This window comes from Ambystoma mexicanum, chromosome 6p (genome assembly GCF_040938575.1).
Source record: "Ambystoma mexicanum isolate Mex_15411 chromosome 6p, UKY_AmexF1_1, whole genome shotgun sequence".
NCBI lineage: Eukaryota > Metazoa > Chordata > Amphibia > Caudata > Ambystomatidae > Ambystoma > Ambystoma mexicanum.
Genome location: NC_090935.1, coordinates 1,101,982,161 through 1,102,008,683, shown reverse-complemented (window position 1 = coordinate 1,102,008,683; position 26,523 = coordinate 1,101,982,161). Strand labels below are relative to the sequence as shown.

The following is a 26,523-nucleotide window of genomic DNA, read 5'->3' as shown; positions in this document are numbered from 1 at the left end:
GGGGCTTACAAAAGATACATCAGAAAAGACTTGATCTAACAGTATCCTCCGTCTCCCCCCTCACCCCCCCTCCATTTTCCTCTAACCACAGGCTACCCCCCGTCCCAGACGGCGTGGATCGTGGGCCATTCTTTCATTACCAGAGCCAGCAGATGGCTGGAGGAAACCCAGGACGGCATGCATTTCCAGGACACCATCACCTACTGGTGGGGCAAGCCGGGCATGCGCTGGGGAGACCTACACGACAAATTGGCTGGCCTACTGGGGGCCTGCTCACCTCCCCCCGATTTTCTCATCATACACCTCGGGGGCAATGACTTGCCTCAGCTGGGCAGGAAGCTTGTCCTGGCTGAAATCTGCACCTCCCTCAGATCCCTGGCACACATGCTGGGATCTCGGTACACAACCAGGCCATGTTCTGCAGTGACGGGGTTCACCTGTCCATTGAAGCTATGGACACCTTCACCAGGAATATTTTCTGGACCCTAGCAGCCAGAGGCTGTACTTAATTCACAATCTCTTATTTTGGGGGGACCTGGGAGACGCCGGTCAGCATCCCCTCAGGGTGGCGGCGGGGATCAGCCTCGAGCGGGCCCCTAATTGGGATTAGGGCCCCCCGCTCACCTGTTCCCTCTGTCCCCAAAATATAGTATTGTTATCCTTATGTGATGTTATGGCTGGTTTTTCTTTTGCACCATGGCTGGTACTAAAATAAAGCTTGTGGCCAAAGTTTTTTCCACCTAACATCCTGGTCGTCAGTCTCCTCATTCCTGCAATTGTCATTCTGTATTGCCTGTCTTGTAACACTTGTCATCCATCCGTGTCACCCGCATGCCACTCCCCAGCACAAAAACACTTCCAGGTTTATACACCCGGGCCCACCCGGATGGGAGGCCCGGGGCCATAAGCTGGGAGGTGGGGGTTTGTGCTAACTCCGGTGGGGCAGTGCCTTTTGGCGCTGCCCCACTTAGCATGCACATGGTGGGGTCGGGCTGCTGGGTCCCTTAACAATGGGAACCCAGACAGCGCGTCGCCAAGACAGGAGGGTGAGGTGAGAGGGGCAGGTGACAACCGGCAGTCGCTGCCCCCTGTCACCTTGCCCTCCATACTTCAAAGGCCCCCCTTCCCATCCTGCGGATGCTGAGCAGGGGCCTTTTGAAGTTCAAAGAAAGGGCCGCCTTGCCCCCAGGCCGAATTTTGCCTTTATCTGTTGGGGGCAAGGTGGCCCTTCTCATGCTTCCTCCCCGTCAGCCACGAACAGCCGCAGGACTACTGCAGGTCTAAAAAACCATGCCTCCCACCCTGCAAATAACTGTAAGGAAAAGCTATAGCGAGGGCCAGGTAGAAGATGGAACACAATCATAGCAGTAAGGGAGGCTAAAACGCCTCACTTCAAAAAATAAACATAAAAATTCAACTCCAAGAAGGGCCTTCTTAAAATACCGGGGGTCTTTTTGTCTATTAGTTAATATTCCAGGAAAATACAGTTATAGAAGACCCAGGCGCTCAGAATCCACCAGAGAACATCAATACAGGTGGGAGCCCTAGGGGTATAACAAAAGTGAAAAGGAGAGAGGAACTTGAGCAGAAACATGTTCTAGTAAGCCTCAAGTATCCACCTCCATGCATGCAGAAGGGGGGGTCTCACAACAAGTGGATCAGGAGCAGGGTAAGTTCCTAGTAAGGCTCTGGAACCCACCCCCTCACAATTTTGTTTATGCAAGATAAGCGCACTGGGGTACGCAAGTGGATCGTGGGTGGGGGAAGTTCCCAGCTAAGCCCTTAGAACCCACCCCAGCAGCGAAATAGTACAACACAAGCACTGAAGGGGTCTCACAACACAACTGGTTCGGGAGCAAGGAACATTCTAGTAAGGCTCTCCTTTTGAACCCATTCCAGCTGTAAAAACAGGCAGCCTTAAGCGCTGAGGGGGTCTCACAACGCAAGTGGATCAGGAGCAGGGTAAAAACCTAGTAAGGCTCTTTGAACCCACCCCGGCGGTAAAAACAAGCAGCTTTAAGCGCTGAGGGGGTTTCACAATGCAAGTGGATCGGGAGCTGAGTAAAAACCCAGTAAGGCTCTTTGAACCCACCCCGGCTGTAAAAACAAGCAGCTTTAAGCGCTGAGGGGTCTCACAATGCAAGTGGAGCGGGAGCAGGGAAAAAACCCAGTAAGGCTCGTTGAACCCATCCCGGCAGTAAAAACAAGCAGCGCTAAGTGCAGAGGGGGTCTCACAATGCAAGTGGATTGGGAGCTGGGAAAAAACCCAGTAAGGCTCTTTGAACCCACCCCTGCTGTAAAAACAAGCAGCGCTAAGCGCTGAGGGGGTCTCACAAGGAAAGTGGATTGGGAGCAGGGAAGACTCTAGTAATGCTCCTAGAACCCACCCCCGAGGAAACAACTAGCCCGCGAACGGAGCGTGGGGGGCTTCAAAAACTCAAGTGGATCATGTGTGGAGAAAGTGCCAAATTCATCTCCAAAGAGTGGACCAAGAGGCTAAAACGCCTCCATCCGTGGAAAAGTACAAAACACATGACCAAAAAATCAAAATGGCTCCAAGAACACATCCCGCGGAGGATCAAGTGAAAGGCTTCACAACGCAGGGTTTTGTTCTATCAAGAAATACGGATCAAGAGCCATAACTTCAGCGAAAATCACCCTGTGAGCAAGAGAGGGCGCAAGTGCTAAACCTGGTCAGGTTGGACATTAGTAAAAGGCACACAAGCGCACACCTACCCACCTCACTTGGAAAGGACAAGAGAAAGCAGGATGAACCTGCTCCAAAGACAAGCAATTATGAACATGTCTGTGGCCAAACAATTGTCACAAGCTTTCATATGAATGGCGGCGGGGATCAGCCTCGAGCGGGCCCCTATTTGGGATTAGGGCCCCCCGCTCACCTGTTCCCTCTGTCCCCAAAATATAGTATTGTTATCCTTATGTGATGTTATGGCTGGTTTTTCTTTTGCACCATGGCTGGTACTAAAATAAAGCTTGTGGCCAAAGTTTTTTCCACCTCACATCCTGGTCGTCAGTCTCCTCATTCCTGCAATTGTCATTCTGTATTGCCTGTCTTGTCACACTTGTCATCCATCCGTGTCACCCGCATGCCACTCCCCAGCACAAAAACACTTCCAGGCTTATCTCAAAACTCCTCTCCTTTGCTGGCGCTGCAGCAACCTCATCAATGCCTGCATTTTATTGCGCAGGAGTGAAGAAAGTGCTAAGCTTCCTTTAGTTGCCTTAAGTTGTATAACAGCGTAACGTAAAATAACTGTCTTGTGTGGTGCGACTTCTGCCATTTTGGCAACCTCTTGCTACTTTCTGCCCAATGACACGTACCGGCCTCATGCTGGATGGCCAATGCATTGCTAAAGCTACAAACTATAGTAGCAAACACTATATATTGTTTAGTCAGCAGTAAAAGAAAAAGAACACACAACAGCGCGAGCTCCCCGGCGTTATATACTTTTGCTAAATGAAAGTAACTTATTTGAGTCTGTGATGAAGAGACACAGTTGGGTTGAAACAACAGGTCGCGTCAATAAGGGGAGAGACGCTGGTGAAAAGTGTCCGCGCACACAGTGGGAGGTACGGAGTTTAGGGTGCCTAAGGCGCCACCATCCCTAAAAAAGGAGCCTCGTGCCTGCACTCCAGTCAGGCGAAATGGCTCGGCTGCAGAGCGCAGGGTGCCTGGACACGGTGGAGGTGGGAGGGAGGGAGGGGGGCGCGGACTGTTCAGAAAACAAAAGCTATCCGAGGCTGGCAGGAGGCTTCCCGTGTGCGCCGGCAGCAGCAGCACGGGTGAGCCCGGGCGCAGAGCAGAGCAGAGCGAGTCCACCGGCTCCCGGGGGCAAGGTAACCACACACGCCCTCTGCTGCCCGCGCGCCACTCCGGGAGGGGGCAGTGCCCGTCTAGAGGGCAGGCAAGGAAGCGGGCTATGTGGTGACCCAGACTAAATGTGTGTGTTTTGTCACCCTGCAGCCCCTGCTGGAAGAGAGTCACGGATGGACCGAAAACGGACTGGTGCAGCAGGTGGAGCAAGAAGTGAGTAACGGGGGTGGAGGCGGGGGTTCGGTCTTTGGCGTTTTTCAAATCCTTGCACAGTCGCTGCCCTCACCTCCGTGTTCTGCACGTTGCATCCCTCCCCTCCAACAACTTCTTCTGCAGGTGCTGTGGGTGCATGCAGCTCGCCATCTCCCCTTTGCAACTTATTGTAACTTTCCAGTAACCCGTCCAGGGAGCGGGGGGGACGGGCACACACGAGAGACCTGGTATGGGCAATGGGCATACGGCTATGAAAACGGCGTCCTTTTGCCCTGACCGCTGCAGAACTGTTTTCGTTACTGCCACCCCTGTATCCACCAGACAATTGTATCATGCTTGTCCAGCAATCATTCGGGCCTGCTCTGCACACATTGCCCCCGCTACCAGCATAGTGTCATCGCCCTCGGCGGTGTCTGCACCAGTATCCCCGCTCTGCAGCATTCGCCGCTGCCACCCTGTTCCCACCGGCGCCTGCGCGTGCACTGCCCATAACGCTATTGCTTGCATGCCTTGCTGCCCCGTTCCATCTAACGCACCCTAGAGTGAGTGCATGGCTCACCCTCCCTCCTCCCCGCCACTGGTCGAAGTGAGCGGGAGCGGTGCTCCTCTACTTTTTTAAATTACATTTTACTGTTCCTATACTTTTATTTTAAAAAGAAACCGTTCCGGGATGGTTTCGTTTTAAAATAAAAGTGTAGGAAGAAGTTGAAACTTGCCCTTTCAGTGCACCGCACTGAACGCTCCCTTAAACAGCAGGTGCAAATGTTTGGGGTGTACTGTGTGTGGGAGAGGGCGTGGCTATGGGGTTTGTGGGGAGTGGGTGCAGGCCAGCAGGAAACATAGTACCACTACTACTTTTCGTACCCTTAGACCACTGCTCCCCGCCCTGACCTGTATGCCCTAGAAAAACGCACACGCCTAGTCTAGTCGTAGCGCGCTCACGCACCTCTAGCGCGCACACGCACCTCTAGCGCGCACACCTGCCTGCAAGGGCGAGTTTACTCGAGTTACAATTCGTTACACGTGCACACAATTCCTTTTTTTTATGCTGAGAAGAATCTATTAGCATCTTGAAAATACAAGTCCCATTATCGCGCTGCTCCCAGGGGGACGTTTGAAAGGGGTGGCACCTGCACGCATTTGTGGCGCTTCTTTGTTTAGGGGTGCCAGCCTGCCACCTGCACTTTTAGAAGTTGTCGGAAATCACAGTTGACACATTCTGAAAAGAAGGGGAGATTGTTGGGTACATGGACGTTAGTGCAGGAAATAAGTCGCACGTTTGTGGCGGAAATGCTTTGTGACTAGGGAACGTGGTCCTCTTATCGTGTTTCAGCCGTTCTTGCCTAAGTCTGCCGGACTCACGTGGTTGTACCACGCCAGCTATCGCAATAGGCACACTTTTCCCCATTCTGCAGTTTTCCATGCTTTCCCGCCAGAGTTGCTGGGACCTTTGGAAAAAGTTTATGGAACGTCCAAAACAAAGGGAACAAAAATAAACACGCAAGTAACGCGGCACCACAGCGCGCGCATTACCCATGTGGGGCTAAGCTTGCTGCGTTGAAAGTGTGTGCTTATTCCAATGCAGCAATGGAAAACTGTGTCCATGTTCTGTTTATAGGTTTTTGTTTCATGCTGCGTGGCAGCCCTCCACCCGAATCCTTTTTAAAATCTATTCTTTGAACTGCAGGTGACAAAATGGATACGGCATTCAAGCCAGGGCCTCCGAAAAGGCAGCACAAGGAAAAGGAGACGCAAGGAGAGCTGTTTTGTGCAGGTAGGGAATGCAACATCGCTCCACCATTAGTAAAGGGGGCGCAGCGCAGGTGCTCTCTGCACGCGCAATGCCTCTGGGTGCTTATCCGCGAACGACATGTTGTGGAAATCGCAGCGCAACATGAAATGGCGGGTTCCATTCTGTGAGATTATTGTTATTTTCCTAAATTGCTATTGTTCTATGAAGATTTTGTTTTACTGTTTTATGCCGTTTCATTGGAAAAGTCATCTTTTTTAAAACACTAATGTGACGAATTAGCAAAGCATTTCCCCGTTATTTTCCAGTGTGCTTGCAAGGGCAACCACTCTCAGCAGGTTTCCCAGGTTCTAACCGACTGCATGCCTCTTCCTTGTCAAGAGTGTGCCCTTAATTCATGCTCTGTAGCCAGGGACTCCCCCTAGTTTACCAGATGCCCCATCCATCTATACCGTGGTATCTCTTGCTCCCCCACCCTTTATGCGTATTCACGGTTCACACAAGCTCCAGGTTTTCTCTCTTGGTAGTGGCAGTTGCCTTTGCGCCCTTTTTTTTAAAATGTATGGTTGGCGTTTCGTCAAATTCGTCCACAGCACTGTACAGAAATATTTCTTGGTAGACTTGGATGACATGTGGGACGGGCGTGCAAACACCTAGGTCCCGACGTAGGTACGCTAAACAGTAACTCTGGTAAGTGAACTGAACTTGCATCTTAACAGAAGTCAAGAGTGCCTGTTGGGCAGTGCCATGTATTAGTAAAACAACGACAAACCAGCGAGAAAAATGTAAGCTGAAAGGGTGGTGGCATTGCCAATATTTATGAACCCCCGGCCCCTCCCCCGGCCAAGAAACAACTTGGCGACAAATGAGTGGCTGGCACCACACTAAGCACACGCATTAACGTCGTGGCGTCTCTTGCACGCTTTAAGAACAGCAGCCATTTTCTCGTTGACTGTTCAGGGTATCGCAGTTGTATCTTTGCGAGCCCCACATCTCCTCGCCGAAACACAGCTCAGCTATTCGCGGCATGGGGCCTGCAGTGTCTGGTCTTTTGATCTCTGGAGGCATAACAGGATTAAAATACCTCTCCAACTCTGTTGCTGTCGAAGCTCGCCCAGAATGGAGGCGCGCCCCCCTCCCCGCCAGTTCTCGAGGCGCATTCTTGCAGACGGCTTGCTGCCAGCACATCCCAAGAAGCTGCCTTAGTATGGGCATCTGGGTGTATGGTCAGTGCACGCGGCACGCTGGGCGCTCCTCGGAAGAGATGTGCTTCCGTGGTGCCATTTTTTTCTAACCACCTGATGAGCAGAGAGTTGTCACTGGTTTTAAAGCGACAACTTTCCCACGGGGCTGTGCGGGAGTACACTGAATCCGGAATTTGCACTTAAAAGGCATTTAGCATATCTTTAAACATTTACCTACCTTTGATGCAATTGTGGTAGCTTTTTGTGTGGATTTTATTATAATATTATTATTATTATTCAAGTATTTATTAAAAGCGTAAATAGCTCCGAGAAGCAAAGGAGCTCCTTGAAAAGTAAATTGGGGGTTGGGGGAGTACATGGGGAGGGGAGCAGAATGCAAGGGAACAATAAAAGGGTGCAGTATCGAACAACAGGGAATTTGGCAGCAAGGGATCTACAAACAAATAGGGAAGGAAAGGGGGGAGCAGATCCCCCAGTCTCAGGTTATGTGGGGAGTGTGCAGGCTGTGGTCCTAGCTGTTGGGGAGGAGTGGCTGGTGCGGAAACCATTCCAGCACACATTGGGGCCATGATATGGTGGGGTTGAAATCAGTGCTGGTCGCCTGGACCACCTCATTAGTCCCTGGCTACGCCAGCTTGGGGGAGTCTTTCAAGGGCTCACCCGAGCAGGCGTGGTGGTTAAAGGCGCCCTATTGAAAGGAAATGTTCCCCGCTCTCGCCAGCGCCAGCACGAGAGCAGGGCGCATTTCCTTTCAATAGGGCGCTCATGCAAAACCATCATCTCTGCCCTGTTGAACTGATTAACTCCCCGCTCCAGCACAGGAGCTGGGAGTTAAGCACTTAAATAGAGTGGGGGTGCCACGTTTTTTTTTTTGCTTGCAGGAGCTAAGGCCAGCCCTGGTTGAAAATTCACCCATTTTAGCACCACCTGCACACTGTCTGTCCCCTAGTTCCAATATTAGGGCCTTGAATTCCAAGATGTGAGTTTCATTAGCAGGCTTGTACCCATCAAGGTGGCAGGGGCAGAGCCGGGAGATAGAAAATAGCTTCCAAGAAATCCATAGCCCAGGTTAGAGGTCTGAGTGAGGACAAAGTATTTATTTCACTGATCACTCACATCCAACATGAAAAAAGTAACCCAATACACAAACGTGCATAGGAGTAATTCCGGGGGTAGTGATGGACTTTGGGGGTGGCGGGCAATGTTTCAACAAGGTACAAGGAAGTCGTGCATGTATACAGCAGTATACGTTTAAAAAAAACGATAGCTTTTAATTTCACATGTTTTTTTAAACCTAATATCGTGTGTGTACATTGGAAAATTCCACAGTAATGTAATCCAGCAATGTTTTCACCCAGGGCGCACTGAATCGTTGAAGGTCCATTGGTGATATTTGGGGTCATCGGGGGGAGTGGAGAAGGAATTTGCTCTTATTTATTTATTGTATTTGTTGGTAGTGCCCAGACCTGGAGCTATCACAGCGCTAAAGACAGAAAATCGTATGTTACAAGAAGGTTAGGAACCGTAAGGTTACCTTACAACAAAGCTCCAAGCACAGATAGTAGGCTGTAGGAGTTGCACATATTTGTTGAATAGTAACGTTTTTACTTTCTTACGAAACAGTATGTAGGTAAGCTCGTTATGGATGTGTTGAGGGAGTGCATTCCACAGTGTGGGAGCGATGTTGGTTAAACAGGAGCCCCCAGTTCCCTGACTGGCAAGTCGAGGTAGGTGCAGGGCAGATGTGGTGGAGGAGCGGAGATGGCGTGTGTTATGTTTCTTAGTGATACGGTTCTTGAGATAGAGGGTTCTTGTCCTTCCGTAAGGAAGCAGCTGTGTAAGCTGTCAAAATAGCATTTTGGTGCTGGACTGCCCTAGGGCAGGGCAAAGACTGGTATGTTTTAAATATGTCTCCTCTGTGAAAGATAGTGAGCTTAGGAATCTGGGTAAGTCTCTCGTAATCGGGACTAATGTCTGGCAGAGGGACTCCCAGGAGCCCCTTGTTTTTTGCATAATTTAGTAACTTTGGGTCTCACCCTAAGTTACATGGGGAATCCAGATGTTGACCCCTTGCTCACTATTCTTAGAGAGGCACAGCTCCACCCTACTGAAGAGGTCCAACCAGACCGAAACACGTGTCTGGGGATGCTGTTGGTACTCTTGTTCAGAGGAGAATTGCCAAGCATTTCACTGCTGGGCTGCCCCCGAGCAGGACAAAGACTGATATGTTTTAGATATTTCTCCTCTGTGAAAGATACTGAGCTAAGACTCTGGGTAAGTCTCTCGTAACCGGGACTAATGTCCGGCAGAGGGACTCCCAGGACCCCTCTTGATTTTTGTGTCAAAATAGCTTAGTGTCTGCTGCTGGTGATACCTGTGTGGAGCCTGCTGGTGTCCACATTTAAATCTCCATGCACCTTCCACTCATTCTGTGAATTAAAACAGGTGTATGTAAATTCCAAACTTCCCATCAAGTTTCACCACATGGCCAATTCCTTGTTCTCGAACCATGTATGCCACTGAAAGATGCTGGCATCCTCCCCAGTATGTAGAGGCCCCTTGCATATTGGCACTCTACCTCCTCGCTTGCAGACTATGCAGATTCAAGTCCTTTTTTCTTTCTTCGTAAGATCGCTTGTGCAGTCCTTTATCATCCGGGAGGCTTTCTGCTGTATGTAGATTTGTCCTGAGTTGGACACAGTGCTCCGGGGGGAAGCCTCGCCCGTGATGCATGTGGTACAGGAAGTAAGGAATTCACAGGCTGGGAGAGGGGGGAATGCAGCGGGTAAGGGCTGAATGTGTTGCGTCCAAGCTCCTAGCAGGCCTGGAAATGCTGATTGGCGAGCAGAGTGAGATTCAAGAAGCCTTCAGAAGCCACCACTCACTTGCCGCCTGGATGCTTGGTCGCCCTGAAGGGTTGATCCCTGCAGGAGGTGATGGATCGATGAAACATTCAATGCACTTCAGAATAGTTAGAGCCAAAGAAGGTCATTTTCCAACAAAGGACATTCCAAAAATCAAAGGACTTCCTTACTAGACGCTGCTATTTGCAAAATAAAGCAATAGTGGGATGTCAGCAAGACAGGTGGCCAATGGGATTTCACTATTGAGGCTTTAGAATAAAAGTTTATTCTAGACAACTATTGAAGTCGATGGGCACTTGAAAAGAGATTAAACCTCTTCATACGATCTGGGAGTGGGTGGCAGCAATGCGACTTAGCCAACTATTGGCAGAGGTTTGCACTATCACACTATTACCTAAATAATTAGTCAACTTTTTTCAATTGGGGCTTGGGCCTAAAGTAGATTGATGAAAGTTCAAAGTTCTTGGATCCGCACACAGGTTTTGCCGTTCTTCTTTGTCCGAGTGTTGTGTTGAATTCTCACACTTTGATTCTGCAGTGAGTATTTCTCTTGCTTTCGTTTGTGAGTCGACAATGCATGTGTCAGTTTAGCTGTCAATTTGTAGTTGTGTTGATTTTGTTGTGCCTTGACCTCTTCAAAATACCCTGACAACCTCACTGCCTCTATCTCCCTAACAATCCTCAAAGATGGGGGAAATCAGACCAGCTCTCATCTGTTTGGTGGCTGTGGTTAGACTCTTAAGGCCACAATGACAAGTCAGGGACAGGAGGGGACAGAGAGCACACAGTTGCTACATGGTGTGGTGGCTCTTCCCAGCTCCAGTGTTTGCTATCCAGTGGCTTCAGAGATTCCAGGAGATAAGGAAGGGTCCTTCATGAATGCCCCCCAAATCGGGCTGGTGCAGTGTTCTTTCTCTTTCAAAACTAGGCACCGTGACAGGGGTGACACCCACTGTTTCCTAAACAGTGTCCTTGGTATTCCAGGCAAAGTCTGAACACAGAGCTCCAGCAAAGCTGCCCAGGATTGAAATGTGCCGGTGAACCTGGTCTGGAGACAAGGAAGCCTTATCCTGAATGATTTTGGACCCTTTTCTATTTGTTTTTTAGGTACCTCGTTGCAGCCAGCCACTGCAAAGCATACCAGGGTTTAGGGAGGAGGATTCACAATGGGAGTGAAAAAATTCATTAAAAGTACATAGCAGATACAATGTACATTCTTCTATATTAAGTGTGCACCTAGTAGTATAATATAAGAGGAAACGGTCAACCTAAGTTGACTAGCTGCAGTCACCAGAGGGTCAAACCTCAAGAGAAGTATTCTGACAGGCGTATAATCAATGAGTTCATCATCTATATTTCTTAGGATACTAGTATTTCTTGAGTGAAGTCGAGGGATGCCTTCATTTTCCTATAGGTTTTGTCCATGGGAAGCTGTTATTGGATAAATATGTGTTGAAGGTAGTGTACTTCTGAGATGTTTCAGTAGGTTGGTGCAGATGTTGGGTGCCTTTACAGAAAATGTTTTCCACCTCCGCCCAATCTTTTGTAAATATCTGGAGATAACTGATCACCTACTTATCTTTGGACTCTTCCAGGTTTTGGGGATTGTCAAGCCCAAGGGAGGAATTTAGGCTTTGTGGATTATAGATTGCGGTGGCAGATGCAGAGTGCTTTAAATTCAATTCTGGATTCTGCGGGGAGCAAATGTCAAGCTTTGAGTCCAGGAGAGAGAGCCGAACGTTTTCAGTTGAAGAATCATTTTGGCTGCTCTATTCCGAGTAAGTTGTAGTTGAGGAATTAGTGGTTTGTTCTGACCTCACTAGAGTCATGTGCAGCAGTCAAGGTAAGATAGAAATAGTGCCCTGGTTCACTCTAACCTTTGCACCGTTTCCATGTAGGATACCGTTTTTCCTAGTAGCTGGAGGTGGAAGTGGGCTTTCTGTGTCATTTCATTTGTCTGCATGTTGAACGATTCCTACCCTTCCAACTGGGGAAGGTCGGGAGCCTAATTACATTTAAGAATATATTATCAATTCAGGAGTACACATTTCAAGTTGCAAGCCACTAGTTGGGTGTAAAGAGACACTCATCCCCTCAGTTCTCCATATGCATACAGCACATTAGTTCATACTCACTAAGACTTAATTGTCACCCGCCAATGACTAGTGGTAAGTAAAAGCTTTGAGGCTGATCAGTTATCCCATTATGTGGACATGGAGGCATTTGGCAAGAGTGGAGATGACATGCTTGTTGACTTTAAGTTCAAAGCAATCTGGAAATCATGGCCGTAGAGTTGGAAATCAAATGAGAACTATTCGATTAGGGGTTATAGTCATTTGACTTAGGTGTTAAAGAGCCAAGAGGACAGAATAGCGTTTTGAAGTGCTGTCCTTTTGAAGGTGAAAGGGATGGATATGAAATCTTCAACGTCACTTGCACTGAGTCTTGCTAAGAAATGAGTATTGGACCTGAGGGTACAGCACTAGAATATACAGATCACTGCTGATCATGATGGTTGGGAGTGGGTCCTGGTGCCAGTGAGATGTTCTTGGGAGATGGTGCTCTTCCGTCTCAGTGAGTTATAAGTGGGTTTTAGGTAAGAACCCCGTTCACCTGGGCGCTGGAATGCTGGTAATATTGGTTGTGACTTGATTTAAATTGTCAAGCAATAAATTAGGTGTATTGTCACTTATTTCTAGGGAATAACAGTGATTTCTTACACACTTAAAGTCGACACGTGTTTCGACTCGACATGGGTCTTTTTCAAGGCTGTGGTGAGTTTACATAATGTGCAAAAGTATTCGTAATGGTTTGTGAACATTCGAGTAGTGAAAAACCAAGGTGAATTGTCCTGTGTTAGTGTTGCATGTGGTTGTGTTGTGACATATTGGTGCACAGATGAGATGTGGTGATAGTGACAAGAAACCGCATGGCATAAATAATGAACATATTGCATGAGTGTCATGGTGATAGTTGTGAGTGAACAAGAATTTGAACAGTGCATTATGAGTAAGGTAATATACATATGAGAGCTTAAGTTACATTGTTGAAAACATGTACAAGGCCATGTCAAATTGGTATGTGGCACCAAGGAAGAAGAGGAGAAAAGAGAGGCAGATAGTTTGCGTTAGTTGCTGCGGGTTTGGGTACCAGGCCATGTTTACTTTCCTAGGCCACCCATGCTAATTCATGTTTCTATGATGCTGAAAATATGAATATCAGAACCCTTATTGGCATGTCATACAGTCGTTGCATTATTTTTAAAATCAAATCTGTGTAATGAGTTTTCCAGTACATACCATCAAATTGTATACTAGGCATACATCTATATTTCATTCTGTATGTCAGCATTCAATTTCATCAAAGTCCCCATTGACTTAAGCGGTCAAAGAAACACAAACCTCTGTGCCGGACGTCCCTTCTGTATTGGTTTATCATCAAAGAGATATAACACTGGTAACTCAATAGTAACTTTTCATATTAACACTCTGCCCGCATGGCTTTGACACGCCATTGTATCACTCTAGTACAGTGTCTACAGTGTCTAAAATCAAAGTTATATTCATAGTCATTAAGTGGAATGAGCATAGGGCCAGGACATCAGTAGTTTGATTTTGTTAGAATAGCAGTTTAGTAGCAATATATAACATCAACTCTAGCTTTACCACTCGTAGGACAGGTGTGTGCCTGGTGTAATACACAAGTCATTCATTATAAATCCCCATGCCTCAATCACTTCCTCTAACATATCCTCCCTCGTATTTCTCAACTGTATTCCTTTCTCAGTAGTGGTCCATCCCTGCATCTCTTTGAGCCATAGTGTCAAATTTGGTAGCCAATTAAATTGACATTGCATGGCTATCGATCATTTAGCCAAAACACATTCCAGTTGAGTACATTTACGTCACCATATTTATTGCGCTCGGTTCCAGACAGTAACCCCAATAGGCATTTTTCAGGATTATAAAGACCCGTTTTGCCTGTGGCCTTTTCCACTGGTCTTGCCCAAAATCATGCAATTGTCGTATGCAACCAAATTTGGCCAAAAAAGGAAGCTTCTTGTTATCCACAATTGTGGCATGCTGCCAAGACAGTTGGATAAAAGTTGTATTTATTGAGTGGTGTGATATAGGTCCTCTGTAAAATATTATGTTGTGTTTGCTTGAATCTTACATGCTTTTTCAACTTGTACCCAAATAACTTTCCACTAGGGATAATTGATATTGGGCTAATTTTAGCATATGGAAAGCTCCCATTCTCCACCTTGCACGCTTTGCTCCAAACCTTTTTACACATCTTCCACAGTTAAGGAGGGCCCATCAATCTCTCCAATTTGCCGGTGACTGGGTACATCCAATCTACTACCTCCATATGGATGTCCAATAGTCCCTTCTATGATGTTTCACTGCAACTCAACCATTGGGCCACAAACTCAAGCTGCAAGGGATCCTACCTAAGAGGTAGGAACTCTAGTACCTCAGTCTTCAAAGCTTTGAGTCAGATAGTGTAATTCCAACTTTAGTGAGTAGTCAGTCGATGGTTTGAAATGCGGAAATCCGTATCCATACCGGCGAACACAATTTTACCTATTGCTATTCGGCCAAACATAGATAATGGTAGTTTACTCCAAAACTCAATTGACCACTTGAGTTCCTTGATGACTGAGTGTTATTTAGGAACTGAATCTCTCTGCTGTGAGACATTGGGCCTCATTACGATTTTGGTGGTAGCCATGCCGCTATTGGCGGCATGGCTGCCGCCAAAATCGGGTCCGGGTTCCCAGAATGGGGAATTGCCGGGCCATTCCGAGTTCGGGGCGCCCGGTAAATCCTCCCTCCAGGAACCCGGGCTCGGACCTTCCCCATTCCCATTCAGCCCCCCATGGGGGAATGGGGAGGGAGTAAACAACGGGCTGATTACGAGCAGCCCGTTGTTAGCTCCCTCTTCCCCTTGCGGGACCCGGTAAGCACGCCTGGTTTGACCAGGCGTTACTTACCGGGTCCCGCGAGGGGAGCTTGTAATGAGGCGGAATGGGTTTAACGGGTCTGCCTCCTTTAGCGGGTCCCGTTAACCCGTTCTGCCTCACTTGTAATGAGGCCCATTTTCTCCAAATAAGTTAATATTGTATATGCCCACAAGAGGGGGAACTGTTTAAAACTGTGACATGCACACTTCTTCAGTCCACCCAATGGGAACAATCAAGACTCCACCCACAAATAGATTTCCATGAAATCAATCTGCAATTAGCACCTGCTTAAAGCAGGCTGATTTCATAGAAATGCATTGCAAAGCGTAATTTGTAGAGAGCATTTCGTTTTTTTAACGTGAGAGTTAGTGTAAGAGTTAGGCGATTTTACTTGTTTTTACTCTTCCATTTTCCACTCTCGTTTGTAAATGAGGAAAATTGTTTGCAGATGGCCCAACTACACCTAGTGGCCCATGCATGCAGTTACCACTTTTTGCAAAATGAGCCCCGAGTGGTTCCATTAATATTGTTTGTGATTAGAGGTGGTATGTTCTTTACACAATCTTGACATTTTGGGAGGCAAATGTGTTTAGCTTGAAATGTTATGGTATCATGGATAAAAATGGTTAGTGTAGTAGGTTTAGGACGTGGACGGGAAGCTTCCCAGCGTACACTTCTGTTACCAGTGAAATAGGCTCAACTAGGAAAATGTTTTAAATGTTATTCTCCATTTTCTTAAATTGGTGAAGTAAATAAGGATATCTGAAATCTATTCCTTAGGATTTGATGACACGTACCTATAAGTAATTGGCACATTAAAATGTTGTAGCATACTTGTTTTTTGTCTCGTTTCCTACAGTTGCTTGAGGTGGTAGAGGAGCAGTATGTATTCAAAAGCGATTTTCAAATGTGGGGGAATTGATAATATTTATTTATTTATTCATATACATACAGGAGGAACAATGCTCTTTTGATCACAAAAGAACGCACAATAGATAAGAAATCAGATTTGACGGGAAGCACTGAGCTTCTTACAATGGGGTGAGTTTGAGAGACATTCTGGACAGGTTGTGGAGGGGGAGTAAATGAAACAGTCACCGGGGCAATACACAAGTGGACATACACAGATTAAGGACAACCAACAGTGGACATTTTTAAGGGCAGGTAGGCGGCACGGCCAGCTGTTCTCTGGACGTGAACATGATGGCTGAAGTGCTAGAATGGAGGCAGAGCAAGTGAGAGACAGAAGCAGGTTAGAGGTGAGGGAAAAATGTTAGCTGCTCTGGACGTGAACATGATGGCTGAAGTGCTAGAATGGAGGCAAAGCAAGTGAGAGACAGAAGCAGATTAGAGGTGAGGGGAAAATTGTTAGCTATCAGGCAGATGAGAGGTGGGTTAAGAGGTTAACTCAGAGGCAAGGAGGTAGGCTTTTAGTTTGGTTTTGAACAAATCCATATGGACTGTTTCTTGGATGTCCGGGGGCAGAGAATTCCATGCAAGTGGAGCAAGAAGCGAGAGAGTGCAGAAGCGAGAGGAAGCACAGGGAGGGCGAGGAGCTACAAGGCTAGTCGAGCAGGCAGAGCAGAGATTACGAGAAGGCTTATAGATTTGGATAGAGAAGGCTAAATACAGTGGTGCCTTAACACGGATAGATTTGTGAATCAGGAGAAGACATTTAAATCTGGCTCTGTTTTGCATCATTGGCCATCCATCCTGGTGACAGTACGAGGAAGTAAGTGTGAAGTGAAGGAGTTCAAAGAGAGTCCTGGGAGCAAAGTTAATGATCTTGTCGAGAGGACAGAAAGCATAGTTGAAGAGACCAAAGAGGATACTGGCACAGTAGTCCAGTTCAGAGAAGACGAGTGGTTAAGGGATGCTTGGCGGTGTTGAAAAGAAGGAGGTGCCTGATTTTCCTAATATTTAGGAGGTTGAGGCGAGCTGCTTTTACTTTTGGAGATGAAAGTAGTGAAGGTGTGAGAAGGGTCATAGATGACGCTGAGGTCTCTAGCTGAGGAAGAGTAGGGGAAGAGTGTCAGGTGGGAACTAGATAGGCAGGGGAAGAGATGAGAGAGAGTTTTTGGAGAAGAAGAGCACCTCTGTTTCGGTAGAGTTTAACATTAGAGATTGCAAAGCCATCCAATATTTAATGGCAGAGAGACAGTTGGACATGTTGATAGAGGGATCAGAGTTCAGGGAAAGAGAAGAAGATTTGGGTGTCCTCTGCAAAGAGTTTGCATGAAAACCCAAAGCAGGAGATTAGTGCCCCAAGGGGAGAAGTGTAGAGTGTAAAGAGGAGCGAACCCAAGACAGAGCCTTGTGGAACACCAACAGTTAGAGGAGTGAGTTGAGAAGTGTTGTTGCTCCAGGAGTCAGAGACTTGGTGAGGTGCACAGTAGGATTCAATTCAGACCAGGCCTTGATCAGGAAACACAAGAAGAAAGTAGTAAGGAGATCAGAGTGATTGACAGTGTCAAAGGCAGCATAAAGGTCAAGGGGAATTGGGATAGAGGATAGGTTTGAGTGCTTAGCAGAGGCGATGAAGTTGGACACATTCATGAGAGGAGTTTTTGTGGGGTGACGGGAGCGAAAACCTGCTTGTAGGGATCTTGAAGGTTTTGTATGTCTAAGAAATTGGTAAGGTGGTGGAACGCAACCCTTTCGAGCACTTTAGAGTAGGGCGAAAGTTAGCCAGTAGGTGCAGGTCAGCCCCTTGCTTTTTTCGGAGAGGGATGACTGTGGCTGTTTTGAAACCAGAGTGAAAGCAAGCGGAGTCGAAGGACAGGTTGAAGAGTTCAGCGAGGTGAGAGGCCACTATATGGGCAATAAGCCTGACTAGCAGAGGAGCAAGATGGTCTGATGAGGCATAAGAGGGGCTAGCCTTCATCAATAGAGATAGAACTTCATCAGTATTAGTGTGACTAAAGTGGGAGATGGAGGCAGAGTATGGTGGTAGAGTAGGCAGAGTGTACAATGTAGGAGGAGAGAGTGTAAGGAAGGTCAAGAGAGTGTCTTTTAATTTTGGTAATTTATGCAGCGAAGTATTCAGCTAGGTCATTAGCTGTGAGAGTGGAGTTGATAGTCATAGACCTAGGAGGAGTGAGGAGTGAGTTTAGGGTGCCCTGTAGCCGGCGAGGATGGTTGGAGTGGGAATCAATGAGGGTTATGTAGAATTTCCTTTTAGCTCTATCAAGCGTGGACTTGAGGGAGTTCAGGGCAGAGAGGTGGAGTTGCAGGTCCTCATGTGAGTGGCCACGCCTCCATTTACACAGCCGCTGATGCATGTCTGTGCAGAGAGAGTGTATGGCTGGGGTGACCCATGGTTGAGGATGCTGAGACTTAGGGGTGGAAGTAAAAGGAGAATGAGTCATATAGTAGGGATTGGAAGCTGGAGAAGGCAGTGTTGGTGGAAGAGGTATCGGGTGTGAAGGAGGAGAGTGAGAACTCTAGGTCGGAGAGAAAGGGGGAATGGCAGAATGTTTACATTTAATATTAGTAATAAATTAAGCAAGTGGTAAGGAAAGGTCAGAGGATGGAAAAGAGATGGTGGTGGAAACAAGTGAGTGATCAGATATGGATGATGTGCCAGTAGTATTAGTGCCTGAGAGAAAGGTGGAGATGAATAAGAGATCCAAAGAGTAAGCCTCTGTGTGGGTAGATAGTTTATGGATAGAGTGCAGAGCGTGGTCACTAAGAAAACACTGAAGCTCAGATTTCTGAGAAGTGGTTGGAGAGGGAAGGTTAAAGACACCCAAGAGAATGAGGTGATGTTTAGTGGAAAGAGAATCAAGGAATTGCCCAAGGTCATCAAAGAATGGTCCAGTGGGACCAGGAGAACGATAGATGGAGATGATGTGAACTGAGTGAGGCAGAGCAACAGTAGAGATGGTGAATTCAAAAGCATTGAGGCGGGAAGAGATTAGGTGTCCGACGCCTCCACCTCTGCCAGTCAGTGGAGGAGAGTGAACGCAGGATAGTTTGGAGTCGTCTAGCGCTTCCAGAGTGGCAGTGTCAGATGGAGAAATCCAGGTTCCAGTGATAGCAAGAAGGACTAGGGGAGGGGAGCTGGAGAGAAATAAGTCAATGAAAAAGGAAGTTGTGTTGCATACAGACTGAGCATTCCAGAGTGCAATGTTCAGTTGATGAGGTAAGGAAGAGAAGAGAAGTTGAGTCTCGGAGGATGAGAGGCGAGGTGGATAGGTGTTAGAGGAGATATGTTTAACTCATTGGTTTTGTTTGTTGGAAGGAGGTGGATGAGAAATGGAGTAGCGGGAGATTCGAGTTGTGAATTTTATAATAGGGATAGGAAAGGAGGAAGTTGTAGCGTGATTGGAGAAAGCAAAGGGAGAGGTGAGTAGGAAGAGCAGCAGGAGGAGCAGGAGTGAATACATTATCGGTTAGTAGCACAGTGTGGAAAGACAGCATAGTAATTAGGAAGCTTTGGGTACTCACCGGTGCATCAGCGAGAAAGGCAAAGGCTCATAGGCGAAGAGGCAAAGGGCCTGGTCAAGAGCTGGTCTTCACCCTTCACTGTTTTGCCCTTAACTGGGACGCCCCTGGCTGAACGCTGCTAGGAAGTTCAGAAGGGATTACATATGCTCTTGTCACCTGAGCACCTAGTCCATCATTGTTTGGGCTCTCTGATATTGTCCCTGCTGTTGCTGGGAAGAGGTGATTTATTCCTGATTGGTGTTATAGTGGTGATAGGGGAGTTAACTGCATGGGCAACAACTGCAGCCAATGAAAGTGGTATTTGGCAAGGTCTCATAAGTGGTGACATCTCTAGGGTTGCAGTTATGGGGTGGAAATGGTTGAGAAAGGCAATGTTTCAATGTGTATGGGTCATCACTAAGGGAGAGGACTAAGGCATTTCTTCTGGCATTTTATTAGTCAAGGCTATAATTGCATAAGTTAACTTTTGTGGTCTGGTTTTCAATGCTAATTACATATTCAAGTAGTTGGACACATCTAATACCACCACATAGCAACAAGGGGTAGACTGTATAGTTTTAATTGGTTAGTATCTTACTGACATACAACAGATGTATTTAGTAAGTGACAGAGTGATCATCCTGGGCAGTGTTAGGATAGGTAAAATCCCTGCAAATTATAAGGAAAGTGACATGGGATTGTTGCAATTCGTTCCCCTATCATGATATTACAAACAATACTTGGTGGGAGTGGTTCTAAGGACAGGTATAACTGCAGAGTAACCAACCGTTATTGGTGTATCAGTAAAGAGCACAAACTTCAGTGTGGTTTAATTGGGTATTACGTCAGATGACCTTTTTCTTTTTTCTGAAACGAAAAAAAGACAGCTTTAGAAAGGCCGCTCTGTGACTGCACAGAACGGTCTTTCTAAATCGAACTGTCAGCCCCTGCGCTGAACATGAGTGCGCAGGGGCTGACAGTCACAGCGAGACTGAGAGGACGAGCTGCAGGAGTCGGAGGTAAGTGTGTGTATGTGTGTTTGTGTGCGGATGAGTGTGCCCAAAATAAGTGTGTATACGGAGGGGCGTGGGGTGGCAGGGAGCAAAGGGCAGGGGGTTTGAAAAAAAACCCAAATCCTTTTTTTAAAAAAAAAAAAAAGCAGTGATGTCCCTTTTCCGTTTTCTGGGGAAACCACAAAATCGTTTTTTTTATATACGACCTCCAGAAAACGGCCTGTAATTTGAGGGGGTGAGGGTTATAGCTCATGGTCTGAGCTACATTACTGCAGGCAGTATTTGAACATGGCACACATTAGTATAAACCCATAATATGATAAGAGACTAAGGCTACCATTGTGGCTGGCATTTATCCCATATGAGCATCCATTTTGGAATCAGGCAGCTCCCGGATTGGAAGAGCTTGACTGTAAGCATGATAAAGTGGCCCATGTTACATTCCATTTTATAATGAACTTCACCGCCCCCCAGTGTTTCCATTTTATTCTCAGGGTGTGTACAAAGATTATTAAAATGTTTAAATATCTAAGAAAGACATTTTTTGTAAGTAGCTTAATGCAGTACCAGCCCCATTCCTTCCAGGAGGACCAAAAACAACCTCCATGAAAAAGCTTTTTTCTTCCCTCTAATAAATATAGGCTGGGGTTCACCAAGCCCAAGAAGCATCTGTATCCCTGATAATATAGTTTATGTTAAACATTTATGCCAGAATCTCCCTATGCTGATTCTGAAATCCTCAACGAAACTGTTTAAACGATATTAATTGCCTCTCAGAGGGCGGATTCCCAGTCAGTGTCACCTCTTGTTGGTAAAACCTCTAGTGCTGATTCCACACTTTAGTCTGGAGAGGAATCAGCCCCATAATTGAACAAATCTACCCTTTTCCCCTCTCTGTGCCTGCTGCCAAAACTTCAGGAAAGTAACAAAGAGCGGCCGTAGGCATCCACTCTTCAATGGGCTAGCAGGCACACCACTCCAATCTTGTGAGTACCCAGTCCAATTGCACCCAAGTCTTGCACGAAGACACCCTTTAAACAAGTCACTTTTAATTGTAATGTATCGAGACAATCCTGCAGCCGTGACCCTTCTTGAACACAGAACTCTCTGGCACACAATGTAAGACATACTTGTTTTACTCTAGCTGGTGCATCCCTTTTTATATCATACGCGTGATTGGGCAACATTTGTACCCATCACATTTTTAAGTAATGGACCCAATAATTCAGATCTTAAGAATGTTTAATATTAACAGACAATAAGCAAAATGTGAGCCCATCTGTTATAAGCGCTTTTAGCTGTGCAATGTAAGGGACAAAGATCCATTGTTGGAAAAGCAGTTTCCAAAAAACAACATTATGCTGGAAGAACGCAATATTATGTATGAAAAAAAACATTACTGACTGATTTGCAGTCACCAGATGACTTAACAGCTAATTTTTACTTCCTGACAAGAACATTATTTTTCTCCACTGTAAGATCCTTATTTCGTGGTCTGATAATTTAACTCTAATGCAGACCTCGTCCTGAACTAAAGGTTATATGAGCCTCGTAGATAATTTGTCAGGGCGGCGATAACAAAATAGAAGGATTGGATCATGCCTTAAATCATTGTAGCTTGGATATGATTTGCACATGGAGCATTTGAAAGTGTCGAAAACAAATGTGTTGCATTAAACCGGTGCGGGAAGCGATCTCGGGTGAAGTTTGTTAGCCAAATCTTTAATAGTAATGCAGAACATCGACGATACCAAAATACAATCCCATCCAATGCAAGACTGTGTTGCCCCGCCCCTTTACCAACAGGTTTTTATAATGTTTCAGTACAATGACTTCCATAGAATGAGGGGACGATTTCATGAACTCACTAAGGAGGATTTCACTCTCCACAATCAATACAATCACTGACTCTGTAGACACAGGCAAACTCGGACACCCAAGGTCATTATCCAATATATGAACCAACACAGATTTGCACCTCTAATGCAATATGCCTTTACTGCTTTTAACAAGATTAATTTGAAGTAACTTGATCAGTGTAGCAGAAAATACTTTATGGTGGTATACATATGTTTCTAAACGATATTGCTAAGGAAGCATGATACAAATGTGTGAGTAAATGCATTGTTTGTTCCAAGTTACTTTTCTCCATTTTGCCTACAGACACTCACTTCACTTTTTTTTCTCAACAAGTTTATGCCTAATGCTGAACATTTAAATTAATTTACAATTATATTTATCATCAACATTCTTTCAGCAGTAATTTGCAGATATTTCAATTATCCCTACACAAATGTAAAATTACTGCAATATACCCAACACACATTGAATTCTGATCACTGTTCAAGAATCTGTGTTCTACCTGATTTTTATTTCAGCATTCAAATGTAGTTGTTTGAATTCTCTGTATGGAAAATGCATATTATCACCATGCAGAACTTCTGTTTGATCCTGCTTTCCCAATTTTTTTTTTTTACTCCTGAAATAACATAGTCTACGAGCACTATGAGCCTCAAATCCACCTCCCCCCCACACTGCTAAAACGTTTTCCTCTGTGGTGAGTTGAGAGAACTCAGCATGTTAGTATGTTAGGGGAGCAAATAGCCAAGGGCTAGGCTTGTGTGGCCGTTGAACAATGCGCTGTGCAGAGGGTGGAAGGAGTAGGATCCTGCAGGCTCGCCACCCGCACCACAGTAGTTCACCATCAGTGGTGTGACAGATCTATCCAGTGCATTGAGAAGAACATTTTTCAGTTTTCTAAACTAGGCTATTTAGTGACAAACATGCTAACTTTCATGATACTTCTACAAAATATAATTGCAACCAGAGAGTCCTGCCTTGTTAAATTCCTATATTCCAAACTCTACTTACAAGGGGAGAACTTGTTGGAGCCTGACTGGTACAGCGTCTGGGAATCAAAAGATGAACTGTGCCCAAGATAAACAGAGGAGTTCCCAAAAGGAGGAAGAAAGTGGAAGCAGAGCAGAAGCTTGAGGGAAATTCTGGATGGAAGCTGCCAACCCCGCCCTGGATACACAGGGAGCCTACTACCTGGAAAGAGAATTGAAGTAAAACCAAAGGTCTGGGGACATACCTCATATGAAGCTTGTGAATGCTGCAAGACCCACATTCTGGACAGAGACCTCCAGTGTATGCTGTGCAACCCAAAGTCTGGGAGAGGCTGGGGTTCTGCCGGGAATGTCGTGGGAAGCCCAGTGCATGGTGAAGAACCCAGAGCCGAGGGAAAGCCTGCGAGAAGGATCCCGAGAAAGGGAACCTGGCATCTGGAAGAGGTCTTGAAAGACATGATGAAAGCAGGAAGAGCCAGGAGGTGGCCACAGCATGAGGAAACCCTGGACGAGGCTTCCCAGCACAATGTATTTGTGTATTCAGTTTAGGATTAGGCAACTAAAAATTGGATTTTTGAACTCTTTTGTTGGTCAAACGTTGTAACATTTGCATTTAAAGGTTAGGGTAGCCAGGCGGCTAAAAGGCGTGTTAGGATTAGAACGTTCTGTTGACCATTGTTTGGCCATTATTTTGTAGAATAGGTTAGGCACCTCATGATCTGGACACTTGTCTTCGAAGGTGTTGGACGTGGGGAGAAGCCCACCTTTGTATTTACCCATCCTTGACACTGCTTGCTTGGCTGGTTTGTAATTGCTTCTCTGGAACCTGTAGGCATTTGTACCAACCGCTTCCCTGAAGAGAAACGTAATAAAGCCATCAACAAGTCTACGGTAATTTTCTGTCACGTGTCATTGCTCACCCCTACCACGTCTCCATTTGTAGATGGGATCCCCCACCTACTTCTTCCACACCACTCCCCACTCATCCCCATGAAACCTTTTCTTTTGATTTTTATATGGGAACACCCCTTCTCATACTCAACCCCCAACCCTGCTCCTCGTGCAATGTGTTACACACCTCAATGCTACGTAGCACCGTAGCCTTGTCATAATGTTCAAAGATGGACTAAACCTGTCCATGTTCCCTCAATTAACACTGAAGGTGACCTACAACTTTCATTTTGTATGGCACAGTCCCACCTTCCAGGGCGTAGCAGCACTACCAGGTAGAAGCAGCAGCCCGTCCTGGCAGCAAATCTTGGTCCTGGCAGCAAAGACGACTAACTCTGCCAACTATTAACGTTTAATTTTGGGCAATTTTTGCTTATCTGATTCATATTCGAATATGGGAGAATCAGTGAGTGGGGATTTGTTGTCCATATTGCTGGACCCTTGGAATGGGGTTTCATAGCATTCTCCCAGTGCAGTCTTCAAGTCTAAAGGTTGGAGTTGCTGGAGTAGCTGGAGGAAGACGCAGCGTCTACCGAGTTCAACATTTAGGAAAATACCAGTTCTCTGCTCTTTTCTAGTGATGAAATAAACATCGGCAAAAAGTACACCCTATTGTCTTATCGCCCACAAAAAGTCTTCCAGTGTGTCTAGATTGGTTAGATTGAATTTACATAAATTGCTAAACATGTTTTTTTAATCAGATACGTCAGTAGACCGCCCCGTTAAAGGTGTACTGTTTTTGCCTGTCTGCAATACAGGATTCTTAGAATTAGGATAAATCCAACCATTTTGTATTGCCAAACACGTAACTGTAGTGTCACTTTTGTTTCCCTGCAAATGCACATTGGGTTAGCAATACAGGTGTGGTGGGTGTATAGACAGAGGTTTCGAGGTTGAATGATGATAATAAAAGGTAGAGTGGGGGTAGTTGGTAAAGATCAGGTAAACAGGTTATATACCCTGTTTGTTGGGACAGGTTCCATCCAATTAGGTGGGCCTTGCCCTTTCGCTACATTCACAATCTTTTAAGTGAAATGTGAAAGGCTTGTGTTGTCGGTACAAAAAGCACTGTTCATTCACTGGGGTGAGCAGGGGCCTTTTCCAGTAACTGCTGAAGTGGGTGAATTGCACACTCCTTTTTTCCCCTAAAGATGCGTCATTAATTTGTGACTCGAGAAGATGCCAGCCCAGAGCTATTCAGGGCTGAATAGTTTGTGTAATGAGCAGAACCTTGACCTGCTAAGCTCCAATCAGGCTACGCATGTCTGGCAGAGTGGATCTAATTGGAGCTTATGGGTTCACAGGAAACTTGATCCTGAGTTTTGCAAGCTATTTAGGCTCCAGATCATTGCTTCAGGAGGCCCTATAGATTGAATGAACACTGCAAGAATCTAGCCCCAACAGGATAACACTATGTATTATACCTATCTGGTCATGTGGCACTGCAGATGTGCCCTTGGTGCCACTGGCATGGAAAATGATGCAACGTCTTACAAGCATTATTGACAGATCACGCTTTCACTCACAATTTGGAGACTGTCTGGCCTGGACAGTCAGTTTATTGATGCCAGTTCCGTTGTAATGAAAATGGAAATCCTGTTGTGACTATTCAGCTCGGTTTGGTGGCCCGTAATTGCATATTTTATTGTTTCGGCTGTAATTATGTCTGATCTTAGACTGCAAGGGAGGGGCTGCGGTCACACGGTGAGATAAAGTATCTGGTGATGGCGAAGCAGAGACCCAAGCGGCATCAACACATTAGCAATACACGTTCTACTGCTTCCCAGAAAGCTTTGCACAGGCATCCAAACTCAGGGGATGTATACAGCTGAAGAGAGCAAGGGTGATTGAACATCTAACAGGAGTCTGAATCCGGCATTGCAACAGGCAGCGATTTGAAAAAGGGGACTCTTTACCCTACAATCTGTAGAAATATAAATATTTGATGGAAGGCTGCAGTAACCCACTTTATGAGACATTGTCAAGAACAACTTACGGGTTTAGACATGTCAATTGACACCCTGATCTCCAATCCATCCAATGTTAAAGCTGCCATGCTACTAAGAGACTGGATACAAACAGGGGAGGCCCTTGGTCAGCTCACTTTGTACGGTCATTTGAGAAGTATTCACAAGAGAGAGGGTATGATGGAAACTTATGTAATAAGATTTCCATATCTGAGCTACAGGAGTAATTTTATGAGATTTTGTTTTAATGTGCTATTGACAAAGGAGATAGTCTGTTTTCGAAATGGGTTGCCCAAGGAACTGGCTTTTTGCAGGTTTTGCTGCGAATGTGATGACAAGAGAAGAGTTAAAACATTGTGAAGAAGTCATGGTATCGAGCAGTATACACAGACACAACGGATACAAGTTCAAAAAAACCTTTATTTAATATTTTAGTTGGGTTGGTACAATTACTAACTGCCCTAACTCTAAAATTGGAGTTA

At 46.0% G+C, this 26,523-nt stretch overlaps 1 protein-coding gene across 1 annotated transcript in view; it reads left to right on the top strand.

The window, feature by feature from the left end:
• The window catches only part of AOPEP (aminopeptidase O (putative)), a 1,805,484-nt gene that overhangs the window by 1,473,404 nt on the left and 305,557 nt on the right, over positions 1 to 26,523 (top strand). The window contains exons 12-13 of the mRNA XM_069625709.1: positions 3,986 to 4,048; positions 5,736 to 5,822. Of these exons, the coding sequence (XP_069481810.1) occupies positions 3,986 to 4,048; positions 5,736 to 5,822 (150 nt within the window). The remainder of the gene's footprint in view (positions 1 to 3,985; positions 4,049 to 5,735; positions 5,823 to 26,523) is intronic.